The sequence below is a fragment of the Diplodia corticola genome (genome assembly GCF_001883845.1).
Source record: "Diplodia corticola strain CBS 112549 chromosome Unknown scaffold18, whole genome shotgun sequence".
Lineage (NCBI taxonomy): Eukaryota > Fungi > Ascomycota > Dothideomycetes > Botryosphaeriales > Botryosphaeriaceae > Diplodia > Diplodia corticola.
Window position 1 is genome coordinate 319,414 of NW_017971497.1, and position 20,268 is coordinate 339,681.

General features: G+C 59.6%; 9 protein-coding genes across 9 annotated transcripts; 4 read left to right on the forward strand and 5 right to left on the reverse strand.

Moving 5' to 3' along the window:
- Window positions 1-513: 513 nt before the first annotated feature.
- Window positions 514-3,207, reverse strand: BKCO1_1800094 (alpha-glucosidase; the record flags this gene model as incomplete). The annotated part of the gene is made up of 3 exons (XM_020271876.1): window positions 514-1,457; window positions 1,524-2,957; window positions 3,012-3,207. 3 exons carry the CDS (start codon window positions 3,205-3,207, stop codon window positions 514-516), a joined length of 2,574 nt encoding a protein of 857 aa, XP_020131506.1.
- A 2,582-nt stretch (window positions 3,208-5,789) lies between these two features.
- On the forward strand, window positions 5,790-6,701 carry BKCO1_1800095 (ethyl tert-butyl ether degradation protein; the record flags this gene model as incomplete). The annotated part of the gene is made up of 2 exons (XM_020271877.1): window positions 5,790-6,587; window positions 6,678-6,701. The coding sequence occupies 2 exons, from the start codon at window positions 5,790-5,792 to the stop codon at window positions 6,699-6,701; spliced, it is 822 nt and encodes a 273-aa protein (XP_020131505.1).
- Window positions 6,702-6,900: 199 nt separating this feature from the next.
- Window positions 6,901-7,947, reverse strand: BKCO1_1800096 (3-carboxy-muconate cycloisomerase; the record flags this gene model as incomplete). Its single annotated transcript, XM_020271878.1, has 1 exon — window positions 6,901-7,947. The coding sequence occupies one exon, from the start codon at window positions 7,945-7,947 to the stop codon at window positions 6,901-6,903; it is 1,047 nt and encodes a 348-aa protein (XP_020131508.1).
- Window positions 7,948-8,028: 81 nt separating this feature from the next.
- On the reverse strand, window positions 8,029-8,439 carry BKCO1_1800097 (3-carboxy-muconate cycloisomerase; the record flags this gene model as incomplete). The annotated part of the gene is made up of 1 exon (XM_020271879.1): window positions 8,029-8,439. One exon carries the CDS (start codon window positions 8,437-8,439, stop codon window positions 8,029-8,031), a length of 411 nt encoding a protein of 136 aa, XP_020131507.1.
- Window positions 8,440-8,579: 140 nt separating this feature from the next.
- BKCO1_1800098 (transcriptional activator protein) lies at window positions 8,580-11,032 on the forward strand (the record flags this gene model as incomplete). Its single annotated transcript, XM_020271880.1, has 2 exons — window positions 8,580-8,626; window positions 8,974-11,032. The coding sequence occupies 2 exons, from the start codon at window positions 8,580-8,582 to the stop codon at window positions 11,030-11,032; spliced, it is 2,106 nt and encodes a 701-aa protein (XP_020131504.1).
- Window positions 11,033-11,239: 207 nt separating this feature from the next.
- BKCO1_1800099 (thiopurine s-methyltransferase) lies at window positions 11,240-13,178 on the reverse strand (the record flags this gene model as incomplete). The annotated part of the gene is made up of 4 exons (XM_020271881.1): window positions 11,240-12,214; window positions 12,295-12,432; window positions 12,518-13,069; window positions 13,125-13,178. 4 exons carry the CDS (start codon window positions 13,176-13,178, stop codon window positions 11,240-11,242), a joined length of 1,719 nt encoding a protein of 572 aa, XP_020131503.1.
- Window positions 13,179-14,160: 982 nt separating this feature from the next.
- BKCO1_18000100 (zn-dependent hydrolases of the beta-lactamase) lies at window positions 14,161-15,036 on the forward strand (the record flags this gene model as incomplete). Its single annotated transcript, XM_020271730.1, has 1 exon — window positions 14,161-15,036. One exon carries the CDS (start codon window positions 14,161-14,163, stop codon window positions 15,034-15,036), a length of 876 nt encoding a protein of 291 aa, XP_020131479.1.
- Window positions 15,037-16,232: 1,196 nt separating this feature from the next.
- BKCO1_18000101 (nodulation protein l) lies at window positions 16,233-17,077 on the forward strand (the record flags this gene model as incomplete). Its single annotated transcript, XM_020271731.1, has 3 exons — window positions 16,233-16,333; window positions 16,422-16,658; window positions 16,717-17,077. The coding sequence occupies 3 exons, from the start codon at window positions 16,233-16,235 to the stop codon at window positions 17,075-17,077; spliced, it is 699 nt and encodes a 232-aa protein (XP_020131480.1).
- A 279-nt stretch (window positions 17,078-17,356) lies between these two features.
- BKCO1_18000102 (het-domain-containing protein) lies at window positions 17,357-19,648 on the reverse strand (the record flags this gene model as incomplete). Its single annotated transcript, XM_020271732.1, has 1 exon — window positions 17,357-19,648. One exon carries the CDS (start codon window positions 19,646-19,648, stop codon window positions 17,357-17,359), a length of 2,292 nt encoding a protein of 763 aa, XP_020131477.1.
- Window positions 19,649-20,268: the final 620 nt, after the last annotated feature.

Below are 20,268 nucleotides of genomic sequence, written 5' to 3' on the forward strand. Positions count from 1 at the left end.
CTGTGCAAGTTGTCGCCTGAGCTGTGGCAACCAACGTCATCAAGAGTTTGGCTAGTAGGGATATCGTTGTTGGACTTGAAGGCCCAGCCCCGGGAATGGCGCATTTTCGAAGCCTTCGATATATGACGCCGATTGCCTGATACGTCTCGCGTTCCCAACCGTCTGGGCGGGACACGGGTCGGCACGGCTCAGTGGCTTTCACGGCACGCCGGCTAGGTCATCGGTTCGGGACCTGTTGCTCCGACTTTTCTTTGACTATAACAACACCGCAAAAAGAAAAGGAAAATGAAATGAGCATTTGGGAGGACCCGCTAGTGTTCAAACACTACCGTCTTCCACGTCTGAAAGCCCAACAGAATCACGGACCGCAATGAATGAACGCAAGCACACTCAGTAGGCCAACGGAGTGTCGTGGACTGACAGGACATGTATTGAATTCAGAATGTTCTTATCTTTGAGTCTGCCCTATTAGAGCGTCAACTCGATTGATCAATCCTCTGCAAGACCTTTTGCTCAAGCCGTCAGAACCGTCCCGTTCTCCTTCTTCACAAAGTCAAATAGCCCCTGCAACAGCTCCTTCTCCCCATCTTTCAACGGCCATCTCACAAACACGCCAGGCTTACCCCACGGCGCATCGACCACGACCGTCTTCCCCGGTTCGAACAGCTCCCCTGTCCACAAATGCTGGTAACGCACACCTCCATCCACCGCCGTGCCCTCGCTATCAATTTCCACGCGTGGCAGGTACACGGGTAACCGCTGTGCACGCAAATCGTACACTGGCGCAACCAGCAGTGCCTCACCCAGCCAAAAGACCTCATCAACTGTCGCCACTGCGAGCGTATCATTCGGTGCGTACACGGCCGGATGCCTTACCACTGGCCACCCGCGCTGCTGGTACTCCTCCAACGCTGCCTTCCGGTACGCCTTGACGCTGGCATACAGACGCGCGGCATACGCATGATATGCAAGCGTCGATGCATTCGTATACGCCTGTGCATTCACCTGCGGGATATTTCCCTCATGCGTGCGGAATGCCGCGCCGCCGAACGCGCCCACGGATTCCGCCCACCGCCCGAGCAGCGCGGCGCTGCGCGTGATGTTGCCGACGGGCGCGAGCGTGTTGGTGTAGCCGCCGACGTCGGCGTGGGCCTGGGCGAAGCCAGAGAAACCGATGTGGAAAGTGCTGCTGATTGCGGCGCGCATGCCGTCTTCGCGGGTGGTGTCGATGTTCTGGTCGCCGACCCAGAAGAGGTTGGTGTAAGGCGCAGAGAATGTCGAGGCGCTGCGGTGGAAGCCGAGGGTGTCGTTGGCGACGCCGGCTTCGATCGTGGCTTCGCGGAGGAGCTTGGCCCAGGCGAAGGGGTAGGTGTTGTGGAAGAGGCGGGGGGAGACGGTGCCCGAGGATATGCTGACGCTGGAGGAGACGTCGAGGTATTCACCGAAGTCTTGCATGGCTGAGTGGAGGGAGAGTTGGGTCAGTGGATTGTGGATGAGTGTTTAACGGGTAAAGGGGAACTCACCGCCGGAGATGGGGACGGAGTAGTATTGTTGTTTGAACAGATCCTTGAACCACTGCACGGTCGTCTCGTTGGAGATGTCCAGCAACCCAGCATCGATACCCGGCCCGCTCGTCAACTCCCACGGCGAGCCATCATCCGCCGTGGCATTCAGCACCAAGCGGCCCTCCGCCTTCGCCTCGGCATAGAATGACCTGTTGTACCCAGATCCTTTGTTGCTGACATTCGCCAGGAACGTGTTGACGTAACTCAGCGTCCGCACGCCATAGGCCTCCTGCAGATGCGGCACCCACTCGGCCCACTCCGGATACAGCTGCGCATCGGGCTCCCAGTTCCACCACAGCCGGCTGATGGACACGTTATACGCGCCGGCCTGCAGCCGCGTCCCGCTCCAGTCCTGCAACCACACGCCAACGAGCGGCATCCCCGCCGCCCGCGCGTCCCGCACGATCCCCTCGACCTTGTCCTGCCCGCCCTGGATGCCCAGAATCGCGCCCTCGAGCGCCCAGTCCGGCAGCGGCGGCTGCCTGCCCGTCACCTCGGTCAGCGCGCCCGTCGCCTCGAGCAACGCATTAGTACCATCGACCGCAACGCCAACCCACCCCTCCACCCCCTTCCCCTCCCACATCACCTCCACCACCCCGCTGCCCCCATCCCCACTCTTATCCCCCACCCCCTCCCACGCGTCGCTCCTATCCACCACCCCCGCCCCCGTCCCATTAGCGCTCGCCAAATCCCACACCGACAGCGCACTCCCTTCCAGCACCACCCACCTCCCCGACCCGCTCACCACCGCCGCCACCGCCGTGTACCCCGTCAGCGCCGACCCGCCCGCGAAGCGTCCCGACACGGAGGCGTCGCCGTTGAGGTACGTCGTCACGGGCTCGGCGCCCCGGCCGACGCCGCCCTCGCGCGCCCACACGGGGATGCGCCAGCCGCGGAGGTTGCCGAGGCCGGTGGTGCCTCCGAGGCCGTAGAAGGGCTCGTTGGGGGGGGAGGTGAGGGCGAGGTGGATGTTTTGAGGGGCGGGGATGGTGGTGTCGTCGTCGTCTGGGGTGGTGATGGAGATGGCGGCGGAGAAGTGGAGGCGGGGGTGGGGGTTGGGGTGGCTGGGGGAGGAGGGCGTGGTGGTGGTGTTGGTGGTGAAGGTCAGGGTCCAGGACCAGGCGGAGCAGTGGGGCGGGTGGGCGTCGGTGAAGGCGCCGGAGAGGGTGAGGGCGGCGGGGGAGGCGGTGGTTTGGTTCGTTTCCAGGGTCACGGAGATGATGCTGGGGGCGGTGCAGCGGGAGGTGATGTTGGTTGTGATTTCGAAGTTGCCGGACGAGTCGGAGAAGTTGGTCAGGCCGGTGGAGGCGGAGATGAAGGGGTAGGAGCTCGGCGCTGTTGGAGGAGAGGGGGAAAGGTAAGCCATTTTTTTTTGTCTTGTTCCATGACCGACTGCCCCGTAGAGGTAGGTCTGTCATGCTCGGAGGATTTGGGGCGTTCGCGTACTCTTCCACACTTCGGCTCCAGACTGCGTGTATATGTCGACGGACGATGCGCCTTGGTCGACTTGCACTGAAAAAGCACCCAGAGGGTACGTCTTCACGGCCTCGGCAGCCATCATCGGCGCCGAGGTACCGAAGACGGCGGCGGCGGCAGCGAAGGCCGCTGACGACGTCGAGGGGCAGATGAGCGGGTGCTGCATCGTATGTGCGAATGCTGCGACAACCGCCCAATAATTCGTGGTGCGTCGAAAACAAAAAAGAAGTACGACAAGATGCAAACGACACACAGGAAATGAACAGCAGCAGAGCCGCCTTTCTTATGCCGTCAATGGCAACGAGACGGTCGGTGTGGAAAAGAAAATCACGTTTGGCACGCCTGTTCGGAGCACGCCATCTCGGAGACGATCCAAGTTTTGCGGATGAAGCACTGCATATGGCACGAATCAAACAAAAACACCGCACCCGGGAGATGGCTGCCAGAGAGCTTGCCCCACTGTTTGCGCTTACGGCAGTGCTGGTCAGGTACCATCGGGGGTTAGAGGTGGGGTACAGCTGGCCCTGTCTTGTGATGACGTCATTTCATCGGCTGTTGACGAGATTTGCCCGCCCAGATATTGTTGTTGATCACTGCACTGGACTCTGGCGCTGGTTGTTGCGAGGCCGACGGATGCGTGAAATGAGTTGCTGGTTGGTTGCGTGTGCGCGGCGAAGCAAGTCGATGCGTTTGTGGTTGTGTGCTTGGATTCTTCGCCAGTGGATGGTGTGGTCGTCCAATGGTTCTGTTTGGCTGCAAGAAAAAGAAAAACACATTGCGGAATCACGAGAGAAGTGGGCAAGGTGCGAACTCGTGCTTCAACAGCGTACCTTCAATCAGAACTATGGCGCAGATAATCACTAGGCTGTGTAGGATTCAACGACAAAACGAAGAAGGTTATCTTACCTCGGGCGGTCCACGAGATATCCATAAAGGGAAACGTAATGGGTGATGTGCCAAAATGGCCTCCGTACCAAGAAACCGATTAACATGACAGTGAAACAGCGTCGTATAGACTTCTACATTGACTGAACGGCTTCAAGACCAAGACTTCGGTTCGGGAGCCACGCGCGGCAAGCGCAGCGACAAAGCTACCGCTGACCGTTAGGTCCTTTCCTCGGATACGGGCATTGATATCTTAAATCAAGCCTCCAGTACATTCGTCTATGCCACAAGTTTGGGTACTCGAAAAGGTTTCGGTTGGAAAATTGTGGCAAGAATTGTGCGATGAGAAATCATCATGGCCGCGGAATACTTCATTGATTGTTGTTCAAAGTACGTACCTCGCCGCTCAACGTTAGGCTTTAGAGAAGCTGCTTGGTATTTCTTACAATAGAACTTAGATGCGGACAATTCCGGCTTCGTAAAGCGCTGGCGGGTTCGACCGGACAAACACTCGAAGGATTCAAGTAATACGAAGCTGAGTAAGAATAGGGCATTGCGGCGCAGCTCACAAGAACATGTCAACCTCACTCAGAGCTCTACAGCACGCTGACAGCAACCCGGCTCACATTCCTGCCAGACAGACTCGCGATCCGATTCAAGATCATGAACGCAACAGTATCGCGACGCTTTGCTTGCAAAGCTCTGCTTCAGAGCGGAGCCACACGGCACCCAGTCACCTCTCCGCGGCACATTCGTCTGAGCCATCCAGAACTCTCCTCCGCATTCTTCACCAGGCGCGCGATCCTCAATAAGACCTGGTTCTCATCAAAAGAGCCGGGGCGTGGCAGGCCATCATCGAACGACCCGGAATACCCGGCTTTCAGCTTCGAAGCCCTCGGCATGACCAGAAACATGAAAATCGGAATCATCACTGTACTTTGCGTCTTTGGCACAATGGAGACTTGGTTCTATTGCCAGTGGGCATGGCGCTGGTGGAAGGGCGATACCGGATTGAGTGCTTCAGCGTAGGAGGGACGCGAACGTCGAAGGTGAGGGAAGAGTGTACGACGTCCTGTATTGTACGATACCCCTCTCAGCACTTTTTGTATCCAAACCGTTCTCCGCTTTTATCCTCTGTGATCCCCACCAAGCCATGTGGACAGGGGATCTCCGTACCATGTGATGGCCTCTGAACACCAGCGCGAAGATTGACCCGCGCAGATGAGCTGCATGCCCGAGACCGATTCGATTTGGCAGCCCCACAGACCCTGCAGTTGCCTTCTTTCCACTTACACTGTTTATTCAAGCCTTCTTTGATATATCGTTGCCGCCAGCACTGCTCGTATTCTCGCGTCGCGCCCGTCCCGCGCCGTTCCGCCACTAAAAGACCCGCTTCCAATAAGGCGGCGCAGCAGCATTGTGGAAGTACAGAGCTTTCCCCGAAGCGAGCAGTCTTCACGAAATGCAGTGGGGATATGCGTGACCGGAGAAATTTCTCAGCTGAGCTGCCTACAGCGTGCTCCTCCAACCACGTCACCAGCTGAGGTCCGCAATATTTTCGGTGGCATACAAAAACCGGTATAGTTGTTGTGCTAGCCTTTGCGGCACAGCAATAGGTAGACATCGGTCTTCTCCGGCGGAGGGGCAACACTGCAAAGCCATGACTCGAGCGCACATGCCCATCGAAAGCTGAGCGCCTGCTGCGGGGCCCTGTGACCAGCGGATCTATGGGTCTCTGCAAAGCGCTTACGGCTTGCTGCAGGATATAAAGCGCCAGAAGGCGAGAAAACAGGCAGAGACGTATTTATTACCCGTGCAACCTCCCAAACAATACACCCAACCAGATAAAAAAAAGAAGAAGAAATGCGGCTCCCATCCACGCTCCTCCTCCAGCTAGCCAGCTGGCTCCCCAAGCCCGGCCCCACCCCAGCAGCCGACGTCACCAACCAGAACGTCATCCCCGCGGCCGCTTCCGCCGCCTCCGCCGCCGCCATCGTCGAACCATCACCACCACCACCCCAATTCTCGTCACCACCACCACCACCACCATCAACAAACTCCACGCTCCCCTCCCCCTCCCCATCTCCCAACTCCCTCCCCACCTGCCCCTCCCTCTCCACCCCCCTCGCCCTCTCCACCCTCCCCTCCCTCTTTTCCCTTTCCCTCCCCACATCCGACTCCACCCTCTCCCCCTCCGCCCTCACATCCATCGCCCAAATCAAGCAAACCCTCACCCTCTACGCCCTCGCCATCGACGGCCGCGACTTTAGCGCCCTCGACCGCGTCTTCGCCCCGGGCGCGTCGGCGCACTACGGGCCGCCCATCGGCCGCGTCGCGGGGCGCGAGGCCATCGAGGCGACGCTGCCGCCGCTCCTGACCGTGTACGCGGGGACGCAGCACGTCTTGGGGACGGTGGGGGTGGTGCTGTGCCAGGGTGGTGAGAGGGAGGGGGATGGAGAGGGGGAAGAGAAAGAGGGCGCGGTGAGCGTGGCGTATTTCACGGCGACGCATTTTGGGAAGCAAGCGCCGAGGGAGGGGGATGAGGGGGTGGGGGGCGCGGCGGGGTGGGAGGACGTGGTGGTTGCGTGGGGGCAGTATCAGGATCGGTGGGAGAAGGGGGAGGAGGGGTGGAGGATCGTGCACAGGAATTTGGTGTATATGGTGAGTGGGAGCTTTTTTTTCTTTTTCGGTTTTTTTTTTCTTTTTTCGTGTGTGAGCCTCGGGTGGAATTTTGCTGACGGTTGTGAGTAGGGTCCGTTTGTGTCTGGTGCTTGATGGATATTTAGGAAAAACGTTGGGATTTTCTGTTTGACGGCCGGATATGATGTATGTATGAATGAGTAGGAAGGCCCTGTCTAGAACAAGCGTCTTTCGTCTATGGATTCATGATCTCTTCCTTTCGGTTCGCTCGATGTGATGTGGCGGTTCACTGGAGATTGGCGAAACAATGCTCTCAGCCCACAGAGAGCTTCACTTACTGTCCGTCCCCCTTTTTCTCGACATCAAGATCCTGACCGATCAGCTCATCAACCATCAGCCGACAGCATCCCAAATACTTGGTCGGATCGCACAGCTCAGCCAACTCCTCGCTCTTCAGATGCCTCATGACCTCGGGTACCCTCTCCAAGCTCTCCTGTAGCGAGACGTCGCCCTCAACCGCCGCCACACACGCCTTGTACACAATCTCATGCGCCTCCCCCCTCCCCGTATGCACCGCCAACCCCATCATCACCGCTTCCGCCACAATCAAACCCTTGGTGCTCACCAGATTCCTCATCATGGCCCCCTCATTCACACACAGCCCCCCGATGGCGAAATTCGCCTGAGCCAAGCTCCCCACGCACGCCACGAAGGCCGTCGGCAGCGCCACCCACTCCAGATGCCAGGGCCCGCTCGCCCTCTCGAAATCCGCCACCATGGCATCCAACGCGAGGCCGGCCTGGGCGCGCAAGATCTTGGCCTGGGCCAGCATGACCTCGGACGAGATGGGGTTGCGCTTCTGGGGCATGGTCGACGAGGCGCCGCGGTGGGGGACGAACGGCTCGGCGACCTCGCCCAGCTCGTTGGATGACATGACGGCCAGGTCGAGCGCCACCTTGCCGAGGGTGCCGCCGACGAGGGCGAGGAAGCCGACTGCGTCGGCGACGCCGTCGCGCGCCGAGTGCCAGGTGATGACGGGGTCGGCGAGGCCGAGGAGGGCGGCGAGCCGCTTGCGCACGGCGATGCCGGTCGCGGAGGCGCCCAGGGAGGCCAGGGTGCCGGCGGCGCCGCCGAATTGGGCGAGGAGGGTGGTGGGCTTGAGGGCTTGGAGGCGGGAGTGGTGGCGGCGCAGGGAGGAGAGCCAGACGGCGCATTTGTAGCCGAAGGTTATGGGGAGGGCGTGTTGGAGGTGGGTGCGGCCGGCCATGGGGACGTCGCGGTAGCGTGAGGACATTTGGGTGAGGGTGGAGGTGAGGGTGGATAGCTGGTGCTCGACGATGGCGAGGCCGGCTTTCATTTGCAGGACCGAGGCCAGGTCCATGATGTCTTGGGTGGTGGCGCCCCAGTGGATGTAGCCGGCTGCGGTTGGGTCAGGACGCGGGATCTCGGACGTGGGAGGTTGCTACTCGCCGTGCTCGTCGGGGACCCATTTGGACATCTGCTCGATCAGTGGCAGCACCGGGTAGCCCACGATCTCGGTCCGGGCGGCCAGCAGGTCCCAGTCGATCTTGTCTACGCTGCTGTGCTCGCGGATGGCTTGGGCGGCGGCGACGGGCACGACGCCTTCGTCGCTCTCGGCCTGGGCGAGGGCGCACTCAGCCTCGATGAGATTGGCGACGTAGGTGCGCTCGGAGAAGCATTGTCTGATCTCATCGGTGCCGAAGATGTTGCCGAAGAGCTTGGAGTCGAACATGGTGTATGTGTTCAGGCGACAGCTGCGGCGAAGGGGCTTGGGACTCCATTCTGGCAGGCGCAGCACGAGGGCAGATTTTTGTAGCTGGTCAAGCGTGTTTGGTCTTCGGGATAGGGCCATGACGGCTCGGAATAGCGGAATATGAGCACGGGCCATGTCGCGTCTCTCAGACCACCACGCGCTGATTGGCTCCGCCTCCTCCCCGCCCTTTCGCGCCCTCTATTGTCTACCGTCCTCGTCCGACACCGGCCAGTGACACCATGACCACGCCTGTTTCTTCAGATGCCTCGGCGCTCGCACAGGTTTGGTATGCAGCCACGCAGAGAGACGAGGGGCCCACCCACAGCGCTGATGGCTGGGCTGCAGTGATCGTTGCCGCCGGTATCTCACCCTGCTTCCCTCTCATACATCCAAGACTGATGTACCGTGTCCAGGAAGAAGGTGAGGTGCTATGGCGATGGTGTAAAGGTTAGCAAATGCACCCCAGTCTCGAAGCTCGTGGCTGAACCTGACTGGCCTTGGGTCAGTGTGCTCCATGCCTTGCAGCCGCCGTGCCGTGCGTGAGAACAGCAACACTCCAGAGGAAAAGAAAGCGCAAAAGGCACCATCCTCTCTATTCTACTCTTGTTGATTCCGTCTGACCATAAAAAACAGCTTCTACGAAAACGAGGCTGCTGGAGAGAGACGTGTCCCTCTAACAACATCCTCAACATGGAACCAGCCTGAATCGGCCAAGAGTCCACCCGCCGAGCCTGTCATCGGCCACATGGGTCGACTCGTTCTGAACGACCAACAGGTCCCCATGTTTGCAGGTTCTTCCACCGGCGTCCACTTCATCAGCCAGGCCGAGCAAAAGCTTCAGATGCTCAACATCCACCCCGAGTCTTTGCCCAGCCGGGTATACAGTCTGTACCTGAACAGCGTCTGCAACGCCCCCCCAACAGATCCCTCCCCTCACCTCGCCGCCAGCTTCATCGCCCACTTCCCACCCAACGCCGAGCACATCATCTCAAACGCAATAGACCAGTGGACGCCCCTCTACCCCATCGTCCACAAACAATCCACCCTCGCCGCCTTCCGCTCCCTGCTCCAAACCCCAAACACCGGCGACCACCTCTGCACCATCTACCAAACCCTCATCCTCCTCGCCCTCGGCAGCGTCGGCTCGCCATGCAGCAACCCGACCCCCCACCCCCACCACTTCCTCTGCTCATCCGACCCCTACTACGCCCTCTCCACCGCCCTCACCGCCAACCTCCTCGAACACCGCCCCTGCCTCCCCGCCCTGCAGGCCCTCGTCCTCGCCCAGATATACCTGCAGCTCTCGGCCCGCTACCCGGCCGCTTCGCACCTCTGCGGCACCGCCGTGCGCCTGGCCCAGACGCTGGGCCTGCACCGCCATTCCGCCCGCTTCAAGTTCGACGCGCCCACGACCGAGGCCAGGCGGCGGGCGTGGTGGTGCGTCTATGCGCTGGATGCGTTTGCGTCGGCGCACCACGGGATGCCGAGGCTGATTCGCGATCGGGACGTCGATGCGGACATGGTGACGAGGGTGGAGTGGTATCGGTGTGAGGGGGAGGGGGCGGCAGGGAGAGAAGGAGAAGGAGAAGGAGAAGGAGAAGCAGCAGCGCGCATCACCGGCCCGCGGTCTCACGAGCCCGCAGGTGCTTCGTCGTCGTCGTCCTTCCCCCTCCCCGGCGAACACACGCCCATCGACTCGGCCATCGCCCTCTTCAAGCTCGCCGCCGTCCTCGGCCACGCCCTCGAGCTCCTCTACACCACCACCCGCCGCCGCGGCAGCGACGCCGTCCGCACCATCGCCCGCCTGCAGGCCCAGCTCGACGTCTGGGAGCAGCACCACTTGGCGCCTCTTCTCCTCCTCCGCGCCACCAGAGGCGGCGGCCGTGACAGCAGCAACAACAACAACGTCGTCGACGACGACGACGATTCCCCCCCTCCCGCGGGAGGCCGACCCGCTGGTGGTGGTGCAGACGTCGTGAGCATCGTCGCCACCACCTTCCTCCGCGCCGCCCTCTGCAACGCCACCGTCCACGTCCACCGCCCGGCCCTCGCGTTCACGGCGCCGCATCCGCAGTTTGCGGATAGCTTGCGCGCGTGCGGGCGCGCGTCGGCGGGGTTGGTTGGGTTGTTGGATGGAGCGTTGGGCCGGTCGGCGTCGACTGTGAGTGGAATAGGAGGCGGCGGCTCTACCACCACTGCTGTTGTGATGGCGACGCTGCTGTATCCGAATGGGTTGCACATGCTGTGGCAGGCGGGGTTGACGGTGTTGTTTGCGTGGTGGAACGGGGTGGGTGGGGATAGGGCGGGGGATGAGGCTGTGGTGGTGAAGTGCGCGGAGGTGTTGAGGAGGTTGGCGGCGGGTGCGAGCGGCGGTGGTGGTGGAGAGGGTGATGATAGCGTGAGGAAGTGCGCGGACGTGTTGGATGTGCTGCGGGTGAGGACGTTTGGGGACAAGGCGCGCAGGAAGGAGAAAGGGCTGGGAGTCTTCGCCGCCGCTACTGCTGCCTCCGCCTCAGCCGCTGAGACGACGGGGTCCCGGCCAAGGAGCCCGGTGGAGGAACTGCTGCCGCCTGAGCAGCAGATGCAGTGGAATGTGTGGGATTGGCCGATGGCGAGTGCGTTGGAATTGGCGAATACGCTGGACGCGATGCCGCTGGATTTGGACTTTGAGGGGGGTGATCCCTCGTGGTAGGACGGTTTGATCAGGGATCTTGTTATTCTCCGTTTCGCTGGCAAACAGTGTTTACAGTGCTGGATTACCACAGAGGTCAAGCAAGACCAACTAAAATCTCTACGGAAATGCGGTCCCACCGAATATCACTACACACATTTATCCATGCCTTCCACGAGTTTCCTTGCCCCTCACAATCCAATATCACACCTCGGCCAGGAAGCCTCATCATTGACCTCTCAGCTCCGCCGAATCCGGCGGGAAGTACTTCTTGGCCCGATACCCCTTCCTCCGAATCCGCTCGAAGAAGTCCCGACACCGTTCAATCTCCCGCGCATTGCCCCCCGGATCTCTGCACAGCGTCCTATACGCGGCCTGCAGCGGGAAGATGGCCGACGCCGGCCCGAACAGTTTCATCTCATCTTGCACCAGGTACTCAATGCTTCGGGATACCTTGACAGCCAAGTCGACTGCTCTCGACCGCAGATCCCCTCCCAATCCTCCTCCCCCTCCCTCCTCATGCGACCGCCAGTACCCTCCAGCGTCATCATCATCACCACCACCATCATCGACAAGACCTCCACCACCCCACCCCCTCTCCGCCGCCGCCCCCACCGCCGCCCCCACCGCCGCCCCCACCACCCGATCCACCCTCTCCACCTCCTCCAGACAAACAATCCCAAACGCCCACGCATGCACGCTGACGTTCGCGGCCAGCAGGCTGGGGAACCGCGGAGCACAACAACAACAACAACAACACGAGCCGGCAGCACTCGTCGCGCAACACGGACCCGATCGTCCGTATGAGTTCTCCCGATCATGAGTGGCACCAGCGTCGCCAGGAATATGGGGGGAAAGGTCAGGTAACACCGTCGTCGCCGCATTTTCGCTTTGGAAGCGATGGCGGTTCCATGTCTCGAGGCGGGCGAGGACGCGGTGGAGGCGGGAGCGGAGGTTGGCGGCTGCGGCTGCGGCTGCGGTGGCGAGTGACGCTGTTGACGCTTCCGTTGCGCCGTCCTGCGAGTCTGGTGTGCGTACGAGGAGGAGGAGGAGGCCGTCTACCTCGTGTAGGATCGACGGGAGGATGGCGACGTCGCTGAGGAGGCGCTGCATGTCCGATGCGGGGTGGTGGCGGAACGGGGTCGTGGTCCAGGGGCGCTGGGAGAGGAAGGTCGGGGTGCGGGCGGTGAGGGCTTGGAAGATCTGTGGTGGGGTGTGGGGGGTTAGACGATGGGCTGAGGGTGGGTGGGTGGGAGGAGGCGGGGTGGATTTGTGGGACGTACGAAGAGAGGCCTGGTGCCGACGAAGACGGCGTGGAAGGCGGTGTCGGAGGCGAATGCTGAGGGTGGGTGGGATTGGATCAGGGCGCCGAGGCCGTGGAGGTGCGTGTCGAAAGCTGTTTGGGATGTTGGTAGCAGCAGCTGGGTGGTGGTGATGGTTAGCGAGCTTTTACTTTCTTGTTTCTTTCGGGGCAATATGCTATATGATGATGGGGCGAATGCTCACTTCGGACATGGCTAGGCAGCTGATTGCAGCTGCGGTCTCGATGAAAAAGCGTTTTGGAGATGACAAAGCGTCTTTCAGGTGATAGAGGGTCGAGTTGTAGTCTTCGAAGTTTTGGGAGGTGAGATGTCTTCCCTCCGGGGTTCGTTCGAGGATGGCGGCCGCGAATGTCTTCACAGCCGACGAGATGAGACTGCCGAGGAATGGCTTGTCGACCAGCCGGGGAAGTATGTTTACCCAGGCTCCACATACTTGCGTAGTGCTCGTATCGGCAATGGAAAGGTTATGTTTGTTGGTGGGAATGTAGCAGTTGAGAATCACAGTCGCGAACTCCTGGGCGGTGATGCCGTTTAGAGAAGCGGGTATAGAATACTGGCCAATTCTCTGAGTGATATGCTTTTGTTTTGCAGAGGATGCCTTGGCAGACGAGACCGTTCTGGGGGTTCTCGGCGATGCAGCTGCCGAGTAAGAAATGAATACCGTTGCAAGCTGGTAGCCGGCACAGTTCCGTCCCGTAAACGAACACTGGGAACATGACGGGCGCTTTCCGTCGCACTGATTACGTGATTAGAAGTGGAAATTCGAGGCGCTGTAGGGTCCTAGAACTCACACCTATTTTGTGGGCTCTGCAAGTGCCACAAACTCTGGTCTGTTTATACTTCATCGTGTCCGTTTGAACGTCTAGCACTCAAGTACTGGCTCCTGCTCAAGTGTCGATGCGAGGGAGAGGAAGTGTGCTGAGGTCTAGAAGGGTAGAACACCCCGCGGAGATCCGTCGGGTCTTGGCGGAATACGCTGCCTATTCGGGATTAGTGGAGCAATGGTCTGGAGCTTGTGTGTACTCGCTGACGCTACATATCATGTTTCACATGCTGACTTGCTTGCTGATTAACAAGGTTCTGCTTGCCCTACTTTACGTCAGCTTCTCGCCGCTGGAACCGTTTCGGACATCAGACATGGAGTGGTAGCGCTCGCCGAATTCCTCGTGGGCCATCGAGGATAGGCCGATAGTGCTAAGAACGATCTTTATTTTGCCTCGACCAGTTTCAGTGGTTTCGTGGGTCGCAAGGACCACTCCACTCCACTATCTTCGTGAAGCTCTCTGATGGTCAACTACGCTTTCGCCGAAAAAGGGCGTTGATCGTACCTCCTCTACTGGCCCGGGGCTTGGGGCTAAGGTTGAAGTCTTCTCGATAATTGTCATCTGTACGGATTCTCTGATTTGGAATGAGGCAGGGCCCTTGTGCATGGAAGACAGGATGTCTTTTTATTGGTTTTGCCAGCACGCACTTCGCAACGCTTGTCTAGAGAAGAAGGTTGCTAGTTGCAAACCGTATGTCTCTGCATAGTATCAGCATGAGGGATCCGAATGTGGCTTGCAATTATTCAAATCTGGTCGGCAAGCTTCGCTGACCTCTGCGGCGCTAGCTGCTTTAGGGAATTCATCCCGCCAAGAGCTCACCGATGGGATCCTTACCACAGCCCTTTCTCTCCATCTATTGAATGCGCATCATCATTTTGTAATCGCAAGGCCGTTAATTCCGTCTCAGCAGTTCTGTATAAAAAGGGACCCATCTGAACCCACCGACCACATCCACCACCACCACAGCAAACCACCCCATCAATCAACCACTCCAACACCCACAATGTCCCCCTCAGCCCCCACAAAGACCAAAACCAGCCTCTCCATCACCCACATCGGCACCGCCACCGCCATCCTCTCCCTCGACGGCATCAACCTCCTCACCGACCCCTTCTTCTCCCCCGCCGGCAGCACCTGGGACATCGGCATCACGCTCGCCGTCTCCGCCAACCCGGCCCTCTCCCTCGCCCAGCTCCCCCCCATCGACGCCGTCCTCCTCAGCCACGACGACCACGTCGACAACCTCGACCCCCCCGGCCGCACCCTCCTCGACGGCCGCCGCGTCCTCACCACCCCCTCGGCCGCGCGCAACCTCGCCCCCCGCCCCGGCACCCGCGGCCTCGCGCCCTGGGAAACCGTCACGCTCCGCCTCAACGGCAGGGACGTCCGCGTCACCGCGACGCCGACGCAGCACCTCCCCGGCGGCCAGTGCACCGGCTTCCTCGTCCACCACCCGGACGGCAGCGTCGACCGGGCGTCGGGCCTGCCCAACGCCGTGTGGTTCGCGGGCGACACCGTGTACCTCGCCGAGCTGCGCGACGGCATCCGCGCGCGCGCGCACGTCACGGCCGCCGTGCTGAACCTGGGGGCGGTGTACATCCCGGCGGCGGTTGTGCATGCGTTGGATCCGCGGGCGGCGGGGGCGGAGGCGGAGGCGCCGGTGGAGGAGGGCGCGGCGGATGTGCAGATCACGATGGATGGGAGGCAGGGGGCGAGGATTGTGCGGGAGCTGGGGGCGGAGAGGCTGGTGCCGATGCATTATGAGGCGTGGACGCATTTCACGCAGGGCGGGGAGGGGTTGAGGAGGGTGTTTGAGGAGGAGGGCGTGTTGGATCGCGTCTGTTGGCTTGAGCCTGGGAAGCCGGTGGAGGTGTTGTGAGGAGGGGTTGTATGGTTGTAGTTCAGGCAGCTCGCGCAATATAATCACCGACTTGACCCGCATTTACAGCATGACCCGCTAACTTTCCCCGGCACAGCCGTGTCTAACTACACTGCCCTACTCTCAACCCTCGACGCTCTCTGGACTTTCGACCAGCTCCACCCCGTCGTTTGCCCCTTCATCGCCCAATGTACGTACCTTTTCCACCACTTTCGCCGGAATATCTGTTTTGATGTTCGGGTGCGCAGACTTTACGGTGGTGATTCGGGAGATGGGAGTTTGTAGTAATGTTACGTTTGTGGAATAGATGGGGTCGGTGACGGTGAATTTGGTTGTGAGGAGAGTGTGATTTTGTGCTGTTGAATATGGTGGGGCAGTTAGTGGAAGAGGAGGTGGGGACGGCGTTGTGGTGAGAAATTCCGCACGTCTTTGTTGGCACAGGCAAATCAGATATGTGCAAGAACAGACGAGTCGCTGTGCACAGGCCGGCAAATAAAAAAAAAAGATTGCAAAACGTACAACAGCCGGGATTCCCCAATGGTCACCCACTTGAGTACTAATCGGCCGGTTCGCAGCTTGAGTACGGCTGAGCGGACGGGAAGCCCTATATTCTGCGACCTATGGTCGTACGTGAAGGGGAAACCCGCAGACAAAGCTAATGACTACAAGTTAACGGGCTGTTGACTGCCGCTCGACTGCGACGCTGTCAACCAGTGAAACTCGCGTAAACAAAGGTCTATTGTGGCTCGCTATTGCTGCCTTATTTGCCTTGGTATATGGTTCGTTCCATCTGTTTGATTGGTCGTTCGGGAGCATCCCTCGGTCCACCTCTCTCAAAGTTGGCCGTGGGATGGGAGCCTTGTCTCTAATCATTTCTACGAGCATCACACAACCGATTCTTTCAACTGACTACCGGCTTCTCAACAATCCCATTACCTCTATAGCTGTCTTCGCACTCTTACACTACCTTGCTTCCTGGAGCTTATACTTCGGCTCCATCAGAGGTTGACGTATTGAGACCGAGCTTCTTTCCCCAATCAGGCAATCTGTAGGCAACGGTCCATCCCCGATGAGGTCTTTGAGCCGGGTTTTCCCCGAACGGACTCACCGCCCGGCCGGGGTGCCTAGTGGGGTAAAAATCGAGCCACGTTTTGACTGTTCATCCAACACCGACACACAATACATCACCTGACGTCATGGCGAAGGCAGAGAAAGACGACCAGATCATTGAGATCGCACGGGGGCTGAAGGGAACCCCCTGGTGCGACGAGTACGAGCGCATGATCTCAGGCATGCTGTAAGATCAGTCCGCCATCTTCCTTCACACCTTCGTTTTCTCTCTTCCACTTGCCGAAATCATGTACGGTATTGACTGTCCCACGCAGCTATGACCCATTGCATCCGAAACTGCTGGAGGGGCGCCACCGGGCGCGTTGCTTGGCTTACAAATACAACAACCTCGACCCCAACACGGCACCATACGACAAGCATGGTGAAACCCAACATGCACTGCTCAGCGAGATCCTGGGCAAAATCGGACCAGGAACCTTCATAGAGCCCCCATTCGTGCCCGACTACGGATGCAACGTCAGCATCGGCAAGAACTGCTTCATGAACTTCAAGTACGTAGCACGCCCGCCCCAAGCCAGAGGTACGGAGCCCGCTAACGCACGCTTGAAGCCTCACAATCCTGGACACCAGTCTGGTCATCATCGGCGACCGTGTCCAGATGGGTCCGAACGTGAGCATCTACGGCGCCGGCCACGAGACAAGCGTCCTTTCGCGGATCAAGTTTGTCGAGTTCGGGCACCCCGTCAGGATCGAGGACGACTGCTGGATTGGTGGGCAGGTCATCATTCTTCCGGGCGTTACCATCGGTCGGGGATGCACCGTGGGTGCGGGGGCCGTCGTCACCAAGGATCTTCCTCCGTACTCGGTGGCTGTGGGCAGCCCGGCCAAAGTCATCAAGACGCTCCCGACTGTCGAGGAAGAGCGCGCCGACCCGAACAACCCGTTCAATAAGATGGATGACCGCGAATAGACACGTAGACCCTGCCCTCTCAATACATCTCCTTTGTCCCAGCCCCGCATCTAGATTGAACATGTGGTCTCCAGTTCACTACAAGATGGTGTCCATGTGTGGCTTCCCATTGGAATCTCTTGCCCTGGTCAGCTAGTATCGCAAGATGGCCCGATGAGGTAATTGCCTATTCGGGTAATATCTGCTGCGAATAAGCTTGGATTCCAGGCCACTCAAAGCGGGCCGAGAAAGACGATTGCGCGAGCGATGGAACAGACTCAGCGCACAGCACGAACCCGATCATTCCAGCTTGACAAACATCGGCCTCGGCTGCGCCTCCACCCAAGCGTCTTCATGCACGATCGCCACGCCCAGCCTCCTCGCCACATCGCCCCTCCGCTCAACCATCATCACATTCAGCAAGCAAAACGCCCTCACCTCAAACCTCGCCTCGTCGAAATACACGGGCTGGAACTGCGCCGCGTGCGCCATCGAACCCATGAACTCGCCCCGCGACAGGAGAATGAACTCGAACGCCCTCCTGCCCGCCACGTTCTCGGCGACCCACCCGCGATCCAGCATCATGGACCCCGCCCAGCGCCTCCGCCCGTCGAACACGGCCATGTTGCTGCCGAACCGCCACAACTTGCCCTTGCGCCCCAGATGCCGCACCTCGCTGGCGATCAGGGTGAAGGTCGCCAGCATCGTCTGGCAGGCCAGGTAGCGGGGGAAGCGCCAGTTCTCGGACGCAAAATCCACCGTCTCGCGCGGCACGACCGTGTCGAGGAAGTCGTCCGGCGGCGGCACCTGCGGCCGCACGAGGCGGTTCGCCGGCGTGAGCTCGATGCTGTGGAAGAAGGACGCGACGTGCAGGAGGAGGGCTGCCTGGTCGCCGCGCCGGCTGATGGCGAACCAGGGCACTTCGCTGGTGCACGACGTCATGTAGAAGTAGTTGCCGAACTCGACGCTGGAACGCCACCCGGTCCAGGACCAGGTCGGGCCGTGCATCTCCTCGCTGCCGTCCGCGCTGGTGTGGAGCGGGTGGGTTTGGCGCCGGGGGACCCCGAGACATGTCCATAGCAGCGCCGTGTCCAGGTATCTCTCCGGGAGTCCGTACCAGAAACGCGTTTGCATGGAGCTCTTTAGTACGTTTTGGACGCCTTGGAAGGCGTTGAGGATGTCGCGAGGGTCGGAGAGCGCGCGGCTGCTGTAGTCGCCCATGAGGTCCTCATAGGCGCGGGTCGCTCGGGAGTCGTCTGGGTAGGGGCGCCGAGTCAGCTTTGAGGCTTCGCCGTGGTTGTCGATGAGGACTTGGGGACCGATGTTGTTCCATAGGTTTGTGCCGCGGTAGAATTTCGTATGGAGTTTGGCGCCTTCGCCGACGGAATCCTCGCAGAAGAGACAGGAGGCGCATTGAAAGTACGCCTGGTCATCGGTAAAGTAGAGACAGCGTTTGGCGAGCATGGACTCTTGGAAAGTCCAGGCTCGGGAGTTCCAGCGCGTCTGACCGACGGTGTTGAGTAGTGTGTCGAATGGAATTGCAAGGTGATGATCCCGGACCTTCTCAATCTGCTGTTCGGCGCTCCGAGTCTTTTGTCGGATACCAGGCAATCCGCGGCAGGGTTCTGACTCGCCGGGAGGAACGCGATAGGCTGATACAATGGTAAGCACCGACTGGGCATATATCGAGTCCATCCGCATGATTTGTTTTTGCTTGTGCTCCTCGCTGTCTTGGATGATGCACAGGGCATCGATCCACAAGTACTTCTCGCCCATTTCTTTCACGAGACGAATGGCATCGGTGATAGTCCCCGGGAGCATGCCGAACTTTTCTTTCAGACACCCAGGCACCCTGAGCTCCGCCAACGTCGCAGACGTGTTCGTCAAGCCCGGAACTGACGGCCAGCAGTAACTCAGTGTGATGTACCTTGTACCGGGCGAACAGTCGCGAAGACAAAGATCTTCGACGTCGATAACAAGCATATCGCCAAGGTTGGAAGCTTCTCCCGGCCCATCTTTCCACTCTCCGTCAGGGTCACTGCAACGTTCTCCGTGAGCCGTCTCGCACAGACGAAGCCAGCTCCGCGCCATGCCTACATCAAAAAGCTCGTTGACGCGTCTGCCGTGAAACTTCGCATTGTCGCAAGCACTGATGCCATCCTCTGCCACCAGCTGAATGTCTCCAGCGTGACACTCCGAAGGCGGGGTCAGCATACGGCCTCGCGGCATGTGTGTGGAGATAGCAATGCGGAAGGTATCTTGGGCGGGCGACTCTGCAAAAAGGTAGCTGTACATCCAACATTGCATGGGTTTCCCGGTCGATCGGCTTGACGCGAGGACAGCTTTGGGATCTTTGTCCGAGTAGTGGCGGCGGTGGCATATCGCTTTAATGACGATGCGGCAGAAGCTGCACTCGACGCTTTTGTCCAAGATGTCTTCCAAATCGCCCAGCGCAACCGCATCCTGAGTTGGGGCTACGAATGACCCAAGTCTGCCTGTTCTGCAATGGATCGCTTGTCGGAAGTACGAGTAAATGTTGATTTTGGAGCACGTGTCGCAGAGTCCGTCCGTATGGGTTTGAATTGTCGTCATTGCTATGGGTGTATGTTCTCAGGTATCCCTCAAGGCTGTCAGTTGAAGTTACGCCCTGCAGTGTGGGGGCGAGGCGCATGCATGTATCTATATTTATACATCTGCCCTGTAACAGGCGCATAGAAGCGCCTCAAATGTATGGTCATACAAGCCCGCTTACGGGCCCCCATATCTTACCAGCACCTCAGCTTCCGTTGCGCCTAGTCGGTAGAGCCGTCGTCCCCGTACCACAGTGCGGCCACGTTTGCCAGCGAAACAGCGTAACGAGCCTGCCCGCCTGCACATATGTCGCGCGCGCTCTAGCGGGTTGAAGATCATGGGGAACGGGTTCATCGAGTCTTGCGTCAGTATCACCGTCGTAGTGGTTCTCTGGGAAAATCGGCAGCGAGCGAGCGCCAGGGAATGTGGCGAGCGCGTGCGAGCAGGTGGCAGATTGAGGCTGATCGAGTCGTCTGCGCAGGGGTCAAGCAGCGGGGGGTAGCATCTCGATCGTTTGCGCCGTGACCACGTGGTTGGGGGCTGGAGCCGGACCGAGTGGCATTCGTGGGTGTCCGATCGTACAGAACTCCGCAATAATCTGTTGGGCGACATAACGATGCGCTACGGAGACGAGTCAACGG